This window comes from Erythrolamprus reginae, chromosome 5, assembly GCF_031021105.1.
Source record: "Erythrolamprus reginae isolate rEryReg1 chromosome 5, rEryReg1.hap1, whole genome shotgun sequence".
In the NCBI taxonomy this organism is placed as follows: domain Eukaryota; kingdom Metazoa; phylum Chordata; class Lepidosauria; order Squamata; family Dipsadidae; genus Erythrolamprus; species Erythrolamprus reginae.
In genome coordinates, this window is record NC_091954.1 from 69,245,949 (window position 1) to 69,266,438 (window position 20,490).

The 20,490-nt window shown below is 37.9% G+C and overlaps 1 protein-coding gene across 2 annotated transcripts in view; it reads left to right on the forward strand.

The window, feature by feature from the left end:
- Nucleotides 1-20,490, forward strand: part of ARHGEF4 (Rho guanine nucleotide exchange factor 4) — a 130,598-nt gene that overhangs the window by 72,778 nt on the left and 37,330 nt on the right. For both annotated transcript variants that reach the window (XM_070752986.1, XM_070752985.1), the window contains exon 4: nt 12,405-12,538. In XM_070752986.1, coding sequence (XP_070609087.1) covers nt 12,405-12,538 — 134 coding nt within the window. The remainder of the gene's footprint in view (nt 1-12,404; nt 12,539-20,490) is intronic.

Here is a 20,490-nt window from a genome sequence, read left to right on the forward strand (position 1 = left end):
TCATCAGTCTTGCAGTAATATATGGCCCAGTTTTACTAATATTTTACATCTTTGGTTTGATGTCAGTGTGAAGACTGTTCTACCTGGCTTGTAGTACAGTAGTTGGGTAACAATGACCATTACAGTATTATGGTTTGTTACATAGTCAGCCAGATGTTTGGACTGGATTTGTCAGTTTTATCCACCTATTGAGTCCTTCCCAATGACCTGGGAAAGGCAGATGTTGTTGATGGTGTTAAAGGTATCATCTCAGAATGTAAACTGTTTAGGACAGGACAGGACAGAATAGAATCTGGTGTGGAGCTCTCAGTGTACGTGCATGTTTTGTTTTCAAAGCAAAAACCAAGAATACTCATAATAATGATACAAATAAGAGAGGTTAATGAAGAAGATAAGGATAACAATACTATAGCCAAAAACATGGGTAAATATACTTAGACATTAGATAGTACTTGAGAATTAGGTGTTCAGTAGAGTAATGGCATGAGGGGGAAAATGTTCCTGGGTTTAGCTGTTTTGGCATGCAATGTCATATATGGGTGTCCTGAGGGGAGGAGTTGAAACCATTTGTGTCCAGGATGTGATGAGTCTGTAGATATTTTATTTTCCTGACCCGTGTAATATACAAGTGTTCTATGGAAGGCTGGCTGGTTGCAATTGTTTTTCATGCAATCTTAACTACAGTACTTGTTCCTGTCTTGTTCCAAGGAAAGCTGCCATTTCCAATTGACTGATGGTGATTTTGTCAATTTCAGTAGTGTATAAGTGATACTCCAATGTTTTGGGATTCACCCAAGGCCTTTGCTATTACTATTATATTTTTTCTAGTTCTTTTTCTTTTATTCTGCTTTCTCCAGGTTCTGTGACATTCACTATTTTTTTGTCTTTCCTATTGACAGTGGTTAATTCTGGGATGTTATTTATTATTATCATTGTTCTTGTTCTTGTTATTATTATTATTATTACTATTATGATTATTATCATAATCATCATCATTACCACCACCATCGCTACTACCTTTAAAAAAAAGTATTTTGGAATGAAAAATGTTTGGGGTAAATTTGCTTATATCTTCTTTCAAGTGGAATGGGAGCAAGAAGGAATAGAAAATTCATTGGGTTTCCTTTGGGTATTAAGGGTTATTTTAAGAACCTTTATGCTCTGAGAAAGAAGATGTTGCTGTTTACTTCCCCTTAGGAACTTCTAAACTTTAATAAACAAAAATAGCAGCTAGCATTTTCTCTTGGTGTCACTAGCTTCAACACAATAAGAACTGACAGCATCTTTGCCCAGGAGATGATTGGGCCTTTGATAGATGAGTAAAAGTGACACACTTCTTGGATTATTAATGCTATTCAAAAATTTGTGTAAAGAAATCAAACCCCAAAATAAACATAGGTAATGTCTGGCACACTGAAGGAAAGATATAGAGGAGTTTAACTTTTTGGTGGTAATGGTGGCTCTTTCAACATGCTATCAAGCCTGCATACTGTAGTGTTTTGTAGTTTGGGGCTGATTCAGAAGTCTGAATTCTAATTTCAGTCCATCTGAATAGTATCCAGTTATGGGAAACTGATTTACTAATATAGTTGTCTGTGAATGATGTCACTAAGATCAACATTTTATAAAAAAAAGCTTTCATATCATTTGATTTTGTTTCTTATCCTTTTTCATATGAGGGATGCAGGGTTTATTTAAAGTTTTGTGGAATGAACAAGTTTCCTGTTAATATTTTTCCCCATACATGTTTTTTCCTTCTTACTCCGGTCAGCTGTTCATTTCATATTAAGTTTCGACATTTCATTGATTTTGAGTTATTCTATTTTTACTGTACATAAAGTAGAAAAGCCTTTTCAAACTATCAGTATTTTACATTGTTAGGATTTTGCAAGTACAACCTTTGAGAAACCACAATTGAACTTCTCTTTGACTGATTTGTATGGATCTGTTTGAGAACTCATGCATTGTGACCACTGGAATAATGTCCTCAAAGAATTGGTTTTAAAAAAGAAGAAATTACTTCATGCTATTTAGTTAACTTCTGTTGATATGATACTATTTTTTGATTTTAAAAAAATTCTCAGCTGCCATTTATTGGATTGTAGGTTGTATACTTCAATGGTTATATACACATATAAGAGTTTTTACACAAACACACACACACACACTTTGCTACCCATAATTGTTTTGAGAAATGTAGTGGTCATATACATCTAAATGAAAAATAAATACTAATGAAAATTTACAAGGTGCAAAATACATTGGCTGACAAATTGCAGTTGGCTAAAAGCTGTAGCCTAAAGCAAACTTGCTATTCTAAATAGCTGTGACTTTATTTTTTAAAATGAAGTATAACAAGTGAAGAACTATGTTGTAATTCCAGTACACTTTGATAATTGCCATCAATGTTTCTTCAGGAAAGAGAATCAGACACTGTGAAAATAATGAAGGGAAAAAAACCCTTAAATGTTTTCTTTTTTAATGATAGAACACCCTGCTGGGCAAAGGAAGTAGACAGATCGTAAGTCTTAAATCTATACTTCTTTTGCTGTCTTGTTTTCATTGCAAGTATCCCATTTGGTGTGATTTTTTTTAATGCTGTTTATTCCAATGAAAATTGTGAGTACAATGCGAAGTCTGTGCCACATCCTGTTGCTTGTTCTAGAGACCTGTGCTATCATCAAGTAAGAGGGCACATGTTGGGCTTTCATGTCCTATGTCTTAGCCTCTTCTTCTTCTTCTTCTTCTTCTTCTTCTTCTTCTTCTTCTTCTTCTTCTTCTTCTTCTTCTTCTTCTTCCTCTTCTTCTCCTCTTCCTCCTCCTCCTCCTCCTTTGCCTTCTCCTTCTTTGCCTTCTCCCACTTCCCAATAAATATTGTTTGCACACCCCTAAACTCTTAAAATGTCAATTTGTTATAGAGACATACATGTGCACAATGCATTTTTGTTAGCATGTAGATAAAAAATGCAAAAAGCATTTACCTCCATACTAAATAAACTAGAATGAAAAAACCAGGAAGAAATGCTTTTAAAACACTTTGGAGAGTTTGTGTATAGACAACCAAAGTACGGGAGAACATGAATATATATGAATGTGAATATGATTAGTAATATCAGTGAGACGCTAGACTTAGATGGGACAATGCTATTTGTTGTTGTTGCCAGTTGTGAAATCATGTTCAACCCATCGCAACCTCATGAACAACGTTCTTCTAGACCTTCCTCTTCTCTGCCACACTCTGGAGTCCATTTAAGCTCACACCTACTGCTTCAGTGACTACCTCCAGCCACCTCATTGTCTGCCATCCCCTTCTTCTTTTGCCCCCAGTCTTTCCCAGCATTCCCAGCTCTTCTCCAGTGAGTCCTTCCTTTTCATTAGGTGGCCGAAGTATTTGAGTTTCATTTTCAGGATCTGGCCTTCTAAAGAGCAGTCAGGGTTGATCTCTTCTAGGACTGACCCATTTGATGACCTTGCAGTCCAAGGGAATTGCATGAGTCTTCTCCAGCATCATGGAGGTTATTAAACACACAACAGGTGAATTTCTGTTTACAAGAGTGCATTCCTTTTCTGGGGAAGAACAAATGCTACCCAGACTTTATTCATTCAACCTAGCGTTTAGTAAATGCAAAGCATCATTATTTATTTGTTCTTAGTAAGTAAAACTTACAAATATTAAGTTTTATTCTACAGTGAAATTATTTTTAATCCTTGATGGAGGTATTGTATAACACTTGAGATATTTCTCAGTATCCAAATATCTCTAAGAAGAAGCTTCCTTAGCTAATGCACACAGCAGTCCAGAAAAAAAGGACATTATGGGTTTGGGAAAGATAAAAAGGCCTAGAAATGACCATCCAACCTAATTATTTTATTATTTATTTATTTATTTTGTCCAATCCACAATGAGGGTTTTAGTGGGTATATATCTATATACACATAGTAAAATACATGATGAAGGTTATAGAGGAGATACTCATAGTAAAATATATCTAAGAAAAAATAGAAAAGAAGATATAGTAATAGAACATATCAATGAAAGAATAGAAGAAGAGATATAGGAATAGAAAAAAGGTATAGGAGATATAAAAGAGCAATAGGACAGGGGACGGAAGGCACTCTAGTGCACTTATACTCGCCCCTTACTGACCTCTTAGGAATCTGGATAGGTCAACTGTAGATAATCTAAGGGTAAAGTGTTGGGGGGTTGGGGATGACAGTATGGAGTCCGGTAATGAGTTCCATGCTTCGACACTTCGGTTACTGAAGTCATATTTTTCACAGTCAAGTTTGGAGCAGTTAATATTAAGTTTAAATCTGTTGTGGGCTCTTGTGTTGTTGTGGTTGAAGCTGAAGTAGTCGCTGACAGGCAGGACGTTGCAGCATATGATCCTTTGGGCAATACTTAGATCTTGTTTAAGGTGTCTTAGTTCTAGGCTTTCTAGGCCCAGGATGGAAAGTCTAGTCTCGTAGGGTATTCAGTATATTATGTGAATATATCTATATATAATATAGTCTAGAAAGCTAAAAAGCTATAGTACAGGGGAAGCTAAATCTAAATTCCATCACTGAATAGTTCTTACCATTAGGAAATGAGATTGTCATTTTCAGAAATCCATTCTTGGAAGCATGGAAGTGGGTGTTGATTCAAAAGTAGGTAAAGCACTACTTTTGGATTTCTGCTTAGGAAAAGAGTTAAATTTTCAGCCTGGTCTTTCTAGCTTAATTTCAATAGTAACTGTAGCAACTTTAATGACATAATTGTTTTATGCTTTTTTTTAAAAAAATTGATCCATCTATAGTGTCCTTGATCAGAAAGATGGGATGTAAATTGTATAAAATTTTGATTGGAATGCAATGGCTTAAGTCTTATCAACCTTTTTTCCTGCCTCCCTGTTTGGACATAAAATGTCTTTCTTCCTTCCTCCTTCCCTTCCTTCTTTTCTTCCTGCTATTACTGCAAGGAAAATATTTTTCTTTCACTTTCTTTTAGTATTTCAGCAGCTGTTTTGCAGTTGATGAAAGCAGTAGAACAGTTGGCTGAAATCTGCCACTGCTGCTTTTTTAAACTACGCTTGAACAACTAATCCAGAGTAAAACAACATTTTGTAAGATGGTTAGAACTGACTGAAGGAGCTGACCCCTAAACAGGAATTAAGTCAAGAAAACAAATATGCGCTTGACAAAAACACATTGGGTTGCAAGGTGGCTTAGGATAGATGGAATAGATCTTAGCATGCATTATAACTTTTTATTTTCATCTCAGTACAATTCATGTAGCAACAGAGGGGGGCAAGAACAGCAACAAAAGAGAGGGAGAGAGAGAAAGCTGTAAAAATGGCAGGAGAGATTTGTCTTCAAGCTGAAAATTATAGAGCTCAGTAATGGAACGGGCAGAGACAGCACTTTAAAGAAAAAAATAATGAAACGTTTGATGAAACAATAAAATTCCATGCTGTGAAAAAGGGAACAGTTCACAAGGAAATACTTTGATCTAAGAAGACATTCCTCCCACATCAACCATTTATTTTTTCAAATGCTTCAATAGCTTGGCATAGTAACTGACCTTGTTAGAATGACTTTTTCTCCATCAGAGCTGGGGGATGCGAAGAACTAAATATACAGAAATCACTGAGCTGGAGAACATTGCTTAGCGGATTGGTGGACAGAACCAAAATTGACACAGTTTCATGCACCTTAATCAATAATATATATATTATTATTATAATAAAAATAATATATAATATATTCATATGTTTTACAGTATGTATATAAACACTATGTACATATACAGTGATCTCTCGATTAGCGCGGGGGTTACGTTCCAAGACCTCCCGCGCTAATCGATTTCCGCGTTATAGTGGTGCGGAAGTAAAAACCACCATCTGCGCATGTGCGCCATTTTTTTCATGGCCGCACATGCGCAGATGGTGGAGTTTGCGTGTGGGCGGCGGGGAAGACCAAGGGAAGGTTCCTTTAGCCGCCCAACAGCTGATCTGCTCCGCAGCGCGGAAGCAGCGAGGAGCCGAAGATGGGGTTTCCCCGTTGCCGCGCTGCGGAGCGGATCAGGTGTTGGGTGGCTGAAGGAACCTTCCCTTGGTCTTCCCGCCGCCCAGGCAAAGGGGAAACCCCAAGATCACTTGCCGCTTGCCGCTTGCCGTATTGCAGCTTGGAGCCTTGCTTCGCCTCCTTCGCTGCAATACGGCAAGCGGCAAGCGATCTTGGGGTTTCCCCTTTGCCTGGGCGGCGCTGGGGCCATGCGGAGCCGCTCATATAGGGGGGGCGTGGACCGGCAAGGTGCCCTCCGCTCTCTCTCTTTCTTTCCCTGTTACCGGTGTGGTATAAGAGAGAGAAAGAAAGAGAAAGGAGGGCGACTTGCCAGTCCACGCCCCCCTGGATGAGCGGCCCCGCATGGCCCCAGCGCCGGACTCCGCCGTTGCCTCCGCCCTTGTTCGGCTCTGCAGCTGAGAGGCCACATCCACCCCCTCCTCGGTGTCCCCGGCACCCAGCGTCCCCACGCCGCCTCCACCTCCCGGTAATGCGCCCGACCTCTGCCTCTCTCTTTCTCTCTCATATACCATGCCGGCAACAGGGAGAGAAAGAGAGAGAGAACTAGCGTGGACTTATTTTTTATTTTTTAATATTTTATTTTTTTAATTAATATTTTTTGAAAAACCGCGTTGCAGCGTTTCACGCTAATCGAGACCGTGCTAATCGAGGGATCACTGTATATGTATATGTGTGTGCAATACACCAAACAAACTTTCATTATTGCAACATGCATGCAACCTCATGGACAAAAATGGTATATGAATTATCCATGGATATAGTTGCACACAGATTAAACTGATGTACTATTGCACATACGTGTTCGTATAAAAAAACCCTCTTCAGGCGTTATTCAGACAAATAACAATCTACTCGTGTTCAGGAGGGGAAAGGATTACATTGCTAATTCTGCAGCCCTGTGTGATTCATCCCCCCACCCCTGTGTGTGTGTGTATGTGTTTGTGTGTGTGTTTGAGCCTAACGTGCTGGATAAATTTCTGCAGTTTTCTTGGAAGACTTCAGAAGTGACTTGCAAATGCCACTGAAATGTTTAGCATACAACCATTTGTGATTATTGGTTTTGATGGTGATCATAATTGTATAGTATAAGACTGCAATACTGATGTTATTCTTTTCATCTACACAAGGGGATCTATGCTTGTTATTATTGTCCTGCTAACTTTTTCTCTCTCACACACATAGAATCAGATTTGCTCATTAGTATATTATCAGGATAATAGAATAGAATAGAATAGAATTTTATTGGCCAAGTGTGATTGGACATACAAGGAATTTGTCTTGGTGCATATGCTCTCAGCGTACATAAAAGTAAAAGATACATTTGTCAGAATCATGTGGTACAACACTTAATGATTGTCATAGGGGTCAAATAAGCAATGAAGAAACAATCAATATTAATAAAAATCTTAGTCATACAATCCTAAGTGGGAGGAAAAGGATGATAGGAATGATGAGAAAAACTAGTAGAAATAGAAGTACAGATTTAGTAAAAAGTCTGACAGTGTTGAGGGAATTATTTGTTTAGTAGAGTGATGGTGTTCAAGGAAAACTGTTGTTGTGTCTAAGGTAGGGCTTTCAGAGCAATAGCACTTAGATAATAGACTAAGATTGTAAATTGGCCAATGTTGTTGAGAGTTGTACAGTGTATATTTTATTATGGTTGGCCACGTATTCAATAAAATGTTTAGACTTGATTTTGTGGTCCCACCAGCTTTTGCTTACAGGCAAATGGTATTGCTTGAAGATATTCCAATGCACCATTGTTGCTACTTTGTCATGTCATTCATTTTAGACAGTCTGTGCAAACTTCTTGCAACAGCTAACTAGATGGTTCACTGTTTCTTCAGCTTCTTTGCAGAGCCAGCATTTGCTGTCACTGTCTTCCCAGTTCTGGCTTAGTACGCATTTGCTGTAAGATTGGTCTCATATAGCTTGTCATATAGTTTGTCTCTTGAACTCTCCTGGTCTTAGTAATTGCCAGGACTTATTATCTGCTTTGCCTGTGTGTGTGTGTGTGTGTGTGTGTGTTTGTGTGTGTGTACTTGCCATGTAATTCTGCCTTGCCATATTCTTTATTTGGTCTTTCTTGTAGGCCAGTTTGGACTCTCCACTATTCAGCAAGCCTTCATGGTATACTAACTTCAGTGCACCTTCTTCACTGTCCTTCAGATATTCTTCCAATGCCTCCCTCCCCCCCCCTTCTTCAATTATTTATTTCCATATCCAGGACTTTTAATTCTGATTGAGTGCAGTCCATAATTCCAGCTATGCATATCTGGCTATATAATGACTAGAAGGCCCATATGTTAATTGCATCAATTGTACTTCCATCAGTGAATTTGGACTTTTAAGATCTTTTTCGCACAATGTATTCACTTCTGTATCCAAAATGTAAACTAATGCACTTGGGGAAAAGGAATCCTCAATCTGAGTATTGTATTGGCAGTTCTGTGTTAGCAAAAACTTCAGAAGAGAAGGATTTAGGGATAGTGATTTCTGACAGTCTCAAAATGGGTGAGCAGTGTGGTCGGGCAGTAGGAAAAGCAAGTAGGATGCTTGGCTGCATAGCTAGAGGTATAACAAGCGGGAAGAGGGAGATTATGATCCTGCTATATAGAGCGCTGGTGAGACCACATTTGGAATACTGTGTTCAGTTCTGGAGACCTCACCTACAAAAAGATATTGACAAAATTGAACGGGTCCAAAGACCGGCTACAAGAATGGTGGAAGGTCTTAAGCATAAAACATATCAGGAAAGACTTAATGAACTCAATCTGTATAGTCTGGAGGACAGAAGGAAAAGGGGGGACATGATCAAAACATTTAAATATGTTAAAGGGTTAAATAAGGTCCAGGAGGGAAGTGTTTTTCATAGGAAAGTGAACACAAGAACAAGGGGATACAATCTGAAGTTAGTTGGGGGAAAGATCAAAAGCAACATGAGAAAATATTATTTTACTGAAAGAGTAGTAGATCCTTGGAACAAACATCCAGCAGACGTAGTTGGTAAATCCACAGTAACTGAATTTAAACATGCCTGGGATAAGCATATATCCATCCTAAGATAAAATACAAAAATAGTATAAAGATGGATCATGATCTCTTTTTCTGCCGTCAGTCTTCTATGTTTCTATGTTTATCATCTTTTTGTTGACTTCATTGTGCTTGATTCTGTAAACATGAAGGATGCCCATGTATTTGTAGTGATCATCTTCATCCAGAACCTTGATGTTATTTCCATAGGGAATTTTGATTCCTTTTGTTTTCACTATTTTCCCCTTGTTAATGGTAAGGGTGGAAAATTTGTCCAATCCAAATTCCATTTCACTATTTTGATTGTATATATCTACAGTGTTGAGCAGCAATTTCAATTGCTTTTCCATACAGCATCATCCATGTAAAGGAAGACTGACTTGTTCTATATTATTGTTAGAGGAATCAATGAAATTTTGTGAAAGATTGATCTATTGAGATTAACCTACCACTCCCAATTTATCATGATAGATCAGCAATTGTGACTTCTATTGTGCTGTTCATCTTTGTTTCTACTTACTTTTTTGCACCCACCTTCTGATACATCTCAGCATCATTTTCATGCTACAATTTTTATTTGGATGTTGCTTTGTATATCACCATGGTTGGTGTTTAAAACATTTGGAAGCCTGTGCTGTTATAAATAAAAGGAAGGAGTTAAGAGAAATCAGAGAATTAGATATCTAGACACAAAAGGATTCGAGGAATCAAGAATGAAGAGAGGGCGGGGAGAGTTCAATGCCTAGGTAGGAAATACAGTATTTGCTTCTTCCTATAACAGAAACCACAAAGCTGCACTTTTCCTAGTTATAATATTATGTTATCAAGTTCATTGTTTTTCCATATTAACTAGCAGTGTCTTTCGTACTATTTCAAAAGGATGTATCTCTCAGTACGCTATCTATCTATCTATCTATCTATCTATCTATCTATCTATCTATCTATCTATCTATCTATCTATCTATCTACATATATCTACATACATATATCATACATATTCTCTCCTTATTTCTTATATCATATATATCCTCTTTTTCCTTCTATCTTTATATATATTACTTAATGCCTACTCTCTTCCATATGTATTGTATATTGGACAAAGAATAAAATAAAAAATAAAATAAAATAAATAATGCTTCTGGGACTGAATTGGGATGGTTGGTATGCAACGAAAGTTTTCACTAAGGCAACAACTGAAAAGGAAGAGACGCTTGTGGACTCCTAGCCATCTATGATAGGGCAGGAACTGTTTCTCACTCTTTTTCAGCTGTAATATTTTAATAATGCAAACAACAGTCCTTTAAGATACAAACAACAGTCCTTTAAGTGACATACTGTTACTGTTTTTCTGCTTTTTGTGTTTAACAGATTGCAACTTCTTTTAAGGCCAGCCAATGGACTAGCATGTTTGGATACTTTGTACTAATGCTTAGACAATGATTTGTTTTCTTATTCTATTCTGTGTATAAAAATAACAGGAAAAATTATCTTTTTCTTTGAATTTGTCTGTCTTTACAAGCTGCATGGTCAATCTGTTTTCCAATTGGCAGGAACCTCTGTCTCGTTCTACTTTTTGGCTCCAAGATTCAAGCTATCCAAAGATATACCTGTTGAATTTGTAACTTCAATAGATGGCTCTATTGAAACTCTCTATTAAAACTCTCCTAACACCATCATTCAGTTGCTTAGAAACATATAGTGTTGTCCCAATTACTGGAGAATGCCTTGTTTTAAATTGCTTTTGGACTTAAATTTCCATCTTTTCTACTTTATTTATTTTTTACTATGCGGTGGTTATAATTAATACAACAGGAAAATAACAGCAAAAGATCTCACTGATCCTGACCATTCTTCATGTACCTTTCAATCATAACACTTTTTTTTTACAAATCACAAATCAGTGACACATATGCTGAAATATAAACAAAGAAGACGTTCAATTGCAGTTTATTTTATAATAGGATATTTTTCCAGTCAGAAATAGGTCTTTGTATTCTATCATTGGTCGGAGGGCTGGGGATGGTGGTGGAGAGATTATCACTGATTGTTCAAGATGTTGTACATGCTCTGCATTTTGAGATTGGCAGATGGGAATATGATTATGTCTGGTTTCAAGCTGTTATATGTGGGATTGGGGTGAAGTATTGCTGAAGCAGAAGTACCCTTAGAAGAAATTTATTTATTTTAAGAAGATCTATGCTATGGTATAATCGATTTCAAATTTTTATCATTTTTCTGAGGAGCTCTACTAACTAATACACTTTCCTCACGAGACTTCTGTAAAATAGTTCTATTAAGTTCTGTCGGGCTCTCTGGTAGACTCCTCCCAAAAATTCACAGGTACAAATTTCAGACACACACACGTTTAAAAATTCAAAACAATGTTCTTTATAATGAAAATTCACTTAACCTAAGCCCTCTTTTGGTATAGCAAAGAGCACTCGTCTCCAAACAAACTGGTAATTTGTACAAGTCCCTTATCAGTTCTGTGATACTTAGCTTTCAGCTGTGAGGCAATTCACAGTCCTTCTTCTTTCACAAAGTGAAACACACTTTGCTCTGGTTTAGTTTCAAAGCGGGGAAAAATCAGCACACAAAAGGTCAAAGTCAGTAAAGCAGTCACGAAACACAACGATCAGATAATCCTCCACAATGGCCAAACCCACTAATTACCACAGCCCCAGCCAACCACAGGTGGCCTCATTTTCTTTGATAATAATCTCTCAGTTGTTGTTGCCTATGCATCGCTCTCTGCATGCCTGGCTGTATCATTAACTCTTGTTCTGAATCCAAGGAGGAGCTAGATAATTGATCTCCTTCTGAGCTGTCTGCCACACTCTCCTCCTCCCTGTCACTCATGTCTTCTTGGTCCGAGGAGCCTTCATCAGCAGATTCCACCGGGGGCAAAACAGGCCTGCAGCATGTGGATGTCTCCCCCACATCCACAGTCCTTGGGGCAGGAGCTGGGCCAGAGCTAACCACAACATATTATAACTGCTTATAAGTTATTGACAGGGAAACATGCTGGATTCTGCAACTCCTGAAGACAAAGATGTCTTTTTCTGGGATTCTACAGTGACAGAGCACATGCTTTGAAACATTTTGCCTTCAAATCTAAAGCATTTCATAGCCCTCAAATTATAGCTCTGTTTGGTTTTTTAATTTAACTTTAAAAGTGTATAGACTGATTATTTATAGTTTTTACCTTCATGACTTCAGTGCAATAATCACAATACATCCACTCTGATTTAGCCAACATTCTTAAACAAATGTGACTATATATATGTTTGTATTTGTCATTTTAGTTATTGCTGATGGATCACTAGAGAAGACCAGTGATGACATTGGGAGTGAAGAGGATTTATATGAAGATTTCCGAAGTTCAAGTCATTGTTATGGCCACCCAGGTGGTGGAGGAGAACAACTTGCTATTAATGAGGTACTGCAGCTCTTAGTAACTAAGACAAATAAAACACATTTAATGTTACGTACATTTTCTAATAACACATTTATCACTTCTCATGGCAGAACTTAAAATTGCAGCTTAAAAGTATAGACCAATATCCTCATGAATTTGAAAGCAGATTTAAACATCCATATCATTTACACTTCAAAAAGAAGTGTTTAGTAACAAACGCTTAGAACACTTCCCGGGAGATAAGGGTTTCACATTGCTAAAAGCAATAAATGTGTAAGCCTGCCAGTGGGCCCATGTCAATAATTATAAAACAGTCCTTTTAACAATGGAATACCATCCATTTAGATCAAGAAGTTAAATTCAAAGGAGTCAAGGGCCACATTTGGCTGTCTTATATTCTGAAAAATTGCAAGAACATATCTCATGATTGGTGGAAGTGACATGAACCATTTTTGATTTGATCTGTTTTTAACTTTTTGGAAGACCACTAGGAGACAAATGGCTGTCATGTAAAGTAGGTAACAGATAAGTTTTCAAAATGGGATGTTTTATAGTCTATCTGAGTCATCTCTCTGGGAGGAGTTTGAAAACAAGGCCTCAGTTTATGAGCTTATTCCTGGATTGGCAAGCAGAGAAAGTCAGTCTTTAATACGAGTCAATATGAGTCAATCAGTAAACTTAGCATTTTGCTGACCTAAAATGATTGTTTCATGATCATCACGACCATGATCATACTCTCCAATTACTAGGCTGTTTTGAATCCAGTAGATGTGCAACAAAGAGTTCTAAATAGTGATGGGTGAACCCAACAAAGTTCGGCTTCGGCGAACTCACCCGAACTTTGCTGTGAAGTTCGGGTGAGTTCGCCAAACCCAAACCCGAAGTTTTGCTTGCAGCAAGCCGCTGCGGTGTCCTTTTCAGTAAAAATAAACTCCCCACCTCCTTTTGCTTCCTTTTATTTTTACAGAAAACGATGCCGCAGCGGTGCTGCAAGCAAAAGTAGGTGGGGAATCCCACGTAGGGATTTTGGGGGTGGGGCTTTGATGTCACGGAGACTCCTTCCTTCCTGTTTCAGCCAGCTAGGAAGTAGTCTCCATTACGTCAAAGCCCAGCCCCCGGAATCCCTTCGTGGGATTTTCTACCTCCTTTTGCGCCGCACCCGAACCTGAATCCGAACTTTACCCAAACTTTTTTAAAAGTTCAGGTTTGGGTTCGGCATGCCGAACACTGCAAAGTTCGGTACGAACCCGAACTTTGCAGGTTCGGTTTGCCCAACACTAATTCTAAACCCTTTGATATTTTTTGATGCAAGGTTTACTTCAAAAAAAGGCGCTAAGGTGCTTAGCTTCATTCTGTCCCTTAGAATGAATCTAAGTTGTACATTCAGAAAATGACCTGGGAATCTTATATATAGCTGATAGATTCGGTCATTATTGCTTCGTATAAAAGTTACAGATATTTACAGATTAACAGACTTGGAAGGGACCTTGAAGGTCATCTAATCCAACCTCCTGCCCAAGCAGGAGACCCTATATCTGCCTCTACCTAGAACTGAACTCAAAACTTCTTGATTGCGAAGCAAGTACTCCACATCTAGGCCACAGCAGCTGGGTGGAGAAAAAAGTGTAGTAAAAGGAAAGTAACAAAAATTCTTGTGATTTTAGATTTCTAGAAAGGGTCTAGAGATTTTCTGAGCACAAGCTATATTTCTCTGATTTTCTGACCATTTATAAACAGGAAATTTATGGGTCCTGTAAGTCATGGTATTTTTTTAAACAAGCCATAGTGACCTGGTTTATATTTATTTTAGTCCTAACCAAAAGTGGGCTGCTAAGGTGGAACGGTCGGTGACATGTGCTCGCCCCCATGACTCTGAGTGGTAGTGTAGTGGAGTCCAGCATGATTTTGCGACTGCACCTGTGCAGGTTGCAAAATCGCGCCCAGAGAAACAGGTGCGCCCATGTTTCAGCGTGGTTTTTTGCTTTGGTGCCCACTCATAAACTGCACCAAAACATGGGCATGTCTGCAATTTTGCTACCTGCACAGGTGCAGTAGCAAAATCGCACTAGACTTCGCTACCACTCAGAGCCACGGGCGCGAGCACACATCACCGTTCCACCTTAGCACCCCACCTCTGGTCCTAATATAATCCATGGTTTATAAATCACAGTGGATGAGCGCATATATTGTGCTAAAGCCAAAACCCAGAGACCTTGGCTTGGTTTCCAATAGTGGCTGAAACAGGCCATCTAATTCTATTTGATAGAATCCATTGAGAAAGAATTCTGACATTGTCATAGCAGTGAGGGATGTATCGGTAAGGAAGGTAAAATGCAATTCTGCAACTGCTGTTCATGAGACAATTCACCCGCAAATCCTTGCAAATTTTCTGATTTTTTTGCCTCCCAGGTCTCTCTGAATGGGTGGGGCCAGCGCACCTTCCAGCTTATCTTTCTGAAATCAGTTTTTTGCATTGCTAGGTCTTGTGAGATGATCATTATCAGAGATAAGGTGGTTGTTTTTTAATGGACTTTTTGAAATATTGAGTCTTAAGTATTTCAGAAAAAATGATTTTTAGCCCATAATCTATCTTTCTAAGCAGCTTGGAAATAAATGTTTGGGGTTTTTTAAAGATAGAGGCTGCCCAGTCGACACAGTAAAATTATTGACAGAATAAAAAATTATATTTTTCTTCCATTGCCTATTCATTCAAAAACCTTCGTTATACCAAGACAATGCTTGTTTTCTACATAAACCTACCAGGGCAGTTGTACTGTGAAAACCTGGTCTATGCCGAGCAGTTGGCATATTGACAGTATGCTGCGAAACTATTTATAATCACCCAGATAATTGCAGTTATTTTAAGATCAAAAATTAATTTGTAACAAAGGATTTTCTACAAATAAAACCTTAACTGCTGCTCTACGTCTAATGAGGGGTGTTTATTATTTTGCAGAACTAGCAGGAACAGCTGCGAATAGCAGTGGATTTTGCTTTTTAATATTAGAAACATAGAAACATAGAAGTCTGACGGCAGAAAAAGACCTCATGGTCCATCTAGTCTGCCCTTATACTATTTTCTGTATTTTATCTTAGGATGGATATATGTTTATCCCAGGCATGTTTAAATTCAGTTACTGTGGATTTACCAACCACATCTGCTGGAAGTTTGTTCCAAGGATCTACTACTCTTTCAGTAAAATAATATTTTCTCACTTTGCTTTTGATCTTTCCCCCAACTAACTTCAGATTGTGTCCCCTTGTCCTTGTGTTCACTTTCCTATTAAAAACACTTCCATCCTGGACCTTATTTAACCATAACAGAAGAATCACATTTGCTGTCTGGTTATATATCTCAGATTATTTTTTTATTAAATTGTATTCCATTTTTTTTAAAAAAAAATAATGAGTTTGCATAGCAGGTAAAATATTTATTAATACAAGATTGTACAAATTAAGATGAACAAAAATAGTACTTTCTAGAGAAAATCTAACCTACTAAATTGCTAAAGAAATATAGACATGCAGAGATAAACAAAAATACAGCTCTGAGTCTAGTTGGGTTTGTGTTATTTTGTTCATGACAGCTGCGTGAACTAGTCTACAGTTTTCTTGGCAAGGTTTTGGAAATGGTTTGCCATTGCCTCCTTAGAGCTGAGAGAGATTGATTGGCCCAAGGTCATCCAGCTACCTTTGTACCTAAGGGGGAACTAGAACTCAACCTCCTGGTTTCTAGCCTGATGCTCTAACCCAGTGATGGTGAACCTATGGCATGAGTACTACAGAGTACCCATGGAACGCAGAGCCATATCTGCTGGCACGTGAGCTGTTGCCCTAGCTCAGCTCCATCATGCATGTATGTGCCAGCCAGCTGACTTTTGGCTCACACAGAGGCTCTGGGAGGGCATTTTTGGCTTCCAGAGAGCCTCCGGTGGGATGACGGAGGACGTTTTTACCCTCTCCCGACTTCAGGGAAGCCTTTGGAGCCTGGGGAGGTAGAAACAGGAGCCTAATGGACCCTGTTGGGAAACAAGGCATTTATGGCTTCCATAGACACTCGCACATGTGCGATAGTGCACATCCACACTTTTTCGGCACCCGAGGGAAAAAAGGTTCGCCATCACTGCTTTAACCACTACACCATATTGGTACTACAAATAAATAATATCAAAATAAGCTAAGCTACTAAAATAATATTATTTGTGTTATTATAAATAATATAATCACACTATTAACAACAAACAAATTAGAACAGGGATGTGAAACTTGAGGCCCATGGGCCGAATGTGTCATGCACTGGCTCCACCCCTGCCCAGTTTAGTGAAGGGGGAAAAAGTCCCCCTTCACGTCATATCATGTCACGTGATATGTCACGTGATGCCACAAGTTTGACCCCCCTGGATTAGAATAAAAGCATTGTATTCAAAAAGGTCACACAATTAACTTAGAAATCATATATCATAAGCTAGCCAAACTAAATGTTGATTCATGACATTTCTTCACTTCAAAATAATCATTTTCATTTTGCCTGCAAAATCCTCATAATTATTGACAAAGGTCTCTTAATTCAGTTTAAACTTTTAGCAAACTGAATACAATCTTTCCAAGCTTGAGAAAAAGGAGAGCTTTTTAATACCTTGCATATTGTCTAATGTACCCATGAATTATTCCTTCCATTTCTGGACTACAATGCTGCAGTAAATTTGTTTGATATCATGTTTATTTATTTATTCTTCCAAACATAATGAAAGACATAATTCTGGTATTGCTAGTAGAGAAATCATAAACAAATCTTATTTATTTCTCTGAAGTCTGATTTTCACCATTGGACCTGATGATTGTATATTTTAAAAATTGTAAAGACTATCTGTTCCTCATTATGCATTATTAAGGAATAATAATTTTAATAGAGGTTCAAATTAATTCACAACATTAAAACCACGATAAAAATCCTTAATTCAGAGTCCTTGGAGAGGGGCGGCATATAAATCCAATTAATAAAATAATAAATATCCCTTTTCCTGCCAATGGCCACAGAACAACTTTGACAGGTCATCTAAATCAGGGGGGTCCAATCTTGGCAAATTTAAGACTTGTGGACCTCAACTCACAGCTGACTGAAGAACTCTGAAAGTTGAGGTTCACAAGTCTTAAAGTTGCCAAGATTGGACACCCATAATCTAAATAGTGAACAGGTGAATACTGCCTATCTACATCTGGGAACTGCTTCTATATTCACCACTCAGTTACCAGAAGCACAGGATTATTATACAAGTCTTGGTATTTTATTTTTAAAAATCCTCAATATGAAGAAGAAGGTAAGGAAGAGAAGCATTTGGGAGAACAAACACTTAAGCTTTCCTCCATCTTCTTCACATTTTCGTGGCTAATTTCTCCATGTTGAGGTAATGAGTCAACCCATCCTATCACTTAGCTTTTACTAAAAGTGTATTGCATGCATCAGCCATGGACTAACATCTTCAATTCAAAATGGAATTGATTGAACGACCAACCTTAGATTGCACTTTGCAATGGAATCTGAAGAAGTATTGACCTATTTACAACGCAGTGAGGCATATTTTATTTTTATCCGATATTGCAAATAAAATACTGTTTTAATGGAATTGAAATCCAGGGCTTTAATTATTACTAATATTTTTTTCTTTCTTTCTTTCGTGTATGAGAGAGAAAGAGAGAGAGAAAAAAAGGAGGGGAAAGAGAAAGAGAGAGACAGAAAGAAAGAGAGAGAGAAAGCAAGAGAGAGAGAGAAAGCAAGGGAGAGAGAAAGAAAGCAAGAGAGAGAAAGAGAGAAAGAAAGAAAGAAAGAAAGAAAGAGAGGAGGAAAGCAAAAGAAAGAGAAAGAGAGAAAAAGGAGAGGAGAGAGAAAGAGAGAAAGAAAACAAGAGAAAGAGGAAGAGAGGAAGAAAGCAAGAGAGAGGGAAAGAGAGAGAGAAAGCAAGAGAGATAGAGAGAAAGAGAGAGAAAGAGTGTGTATGAGAGAGACAGCAAGAGAGAAAGAAAGCAAGAGATAGAGAAAGAGAAAGAAAGCAAGAGAGAGAAAGCAAGAGAGAGCGAGAGATGAGAGCAAAAGGGGGAGAAAAAAAGAGAAATGAGAAAATGATTGAGGCAGAGAATGAGAGGATAAAGAGAGAAACAAAAGAGAGAGAGAGAGAAGTGACTCTTGATTTAAAGCATATGATAAAAAGCACCCAAAGAATAAGAGAGAAAAAACCTCAGCCCTCACCTGTTTTTGGAAATGGTTCAAGAGTGTGCATACACACACACACACACACACACACGCACGCACACACAAGGGAGGGAGGAAACACAGATGGAAAAAGAGAGGAGAGTGTCTTAGAATGTCATTTTGGTTGGTGGTGTGTCCCAGGATTTTGTAAATGTAAAAAATGTGCCGCGGCTCAAAAAAGGTTGAAAATCACTGCTCTAGGCTATGGTATCCAATCCCTTCAGCTCTGTACCAGGGAAGGGTTACATGTTTTTTGTGTCGAATTGGTACATACACAAAATAATAATAAATGAAAAATAAAATTATTCATAATAAAATATAAATAAAAGTTATATTATAAATAACATTTATTTGGATCAATGAGAAGGATGAAATGGTTTGTGCTGAGATGACAGATCGTCTCAATTTGGTTCCCTGGTTGTTAATTTTAATCTGAGATGCGGTTCTACATCCAATAGCCTGTTCCTTTTTTTTTTGACTTAATGTCTACAAATGCTGAAAAAGCAACTTCACATAAATATGAAGTTGGAAAAGGCAAGATGTATTTCAGAACTTTTTCTGAATGCGTACTCCCAGCAAACTCTTCCCTTACCCCTGGGTGCATGCGTACCATACTTTGGGAAACACTGCTGTACAGCATAAACTGCTTTTGGATTTCAGTGACAATGCAACACATTTCAGAAAAGTAATTATTTGGAGTCTGATTCATACCCAGTGACTTTTCTATCACACTGTCAACTGACAAGGTAACACTTGCTGTCTCATTTAAGGTTGATTTCTCACAAATGGCTCCTTTTATGAAGAGGTAGGAAGTCTCTGTGAATTTTCTCACCTTGGATTAAAACAGAAAGTGAACCCATCCTAGCGTGAACCTTGTAGCATGATCTTATGACTATTTACTAAAAAAGGGGGCTGCTGAAGTTTATTTATTTATTTTATTGATTTATTTGTTTCATCCAATACAAATAAAACACAATGAGGGTTATAGAGGATATAATCAGATAGAATGTATTATAGGGAGAATAGAGGAGAAAATAAAGGAGTAAAATATAACTATGAGAGAATAGCAGAAAAAGATATAGGGATAGAAGATAAGATATAGGAGATATAGGAGAGACAATAGGACAGTAGGCACTCTGGTGCACTTATGTACACCCCTTACTGACCTTATAGGAACTTGGTGAGGTCAATCGTAGATAGTCTAAGGGTAAAGTGTTGGGGGTTGGAGGATGATACTACAGAGTCTGGTAGTGAATTCCACGCTTCGACAACTCGATTACAAAAGTCGTATTTTTTACAGTCAAGTTTGGAGCAGTTAATATTAAGCTTGAATCTGTTGTGGGCTCTTGTGTTGTTGTGGTTGAAGCTGAAGTAGTCTTTGACAGGCAGGACGTTCAGTATGTTTTACTTCTTACTGACAATGAAATATCTGTTGAAAGCTTTTGCATCTTAAATAAGTTTTATTTGATGATGGACCACACGCCAAATGACTAAGAAGGTCTTCAGCTTTGCATCACAAATTGTATTTGTCAATATAAACAGGCATGCGTTTAGCATTTTAAAATGTATAGGAGCAGGTCTCCATTTAAAAGAAATTTGAGCATGCGCACTAGTCCAGGAGAGTCAATTTCATCATGCTTTGAGAAATACTAGGTGTGTGTGTCCTATGACAATCTCAGATTAATAAGAGTACAGGAGGATTGGCCACTTCTCAGAAATGATACTG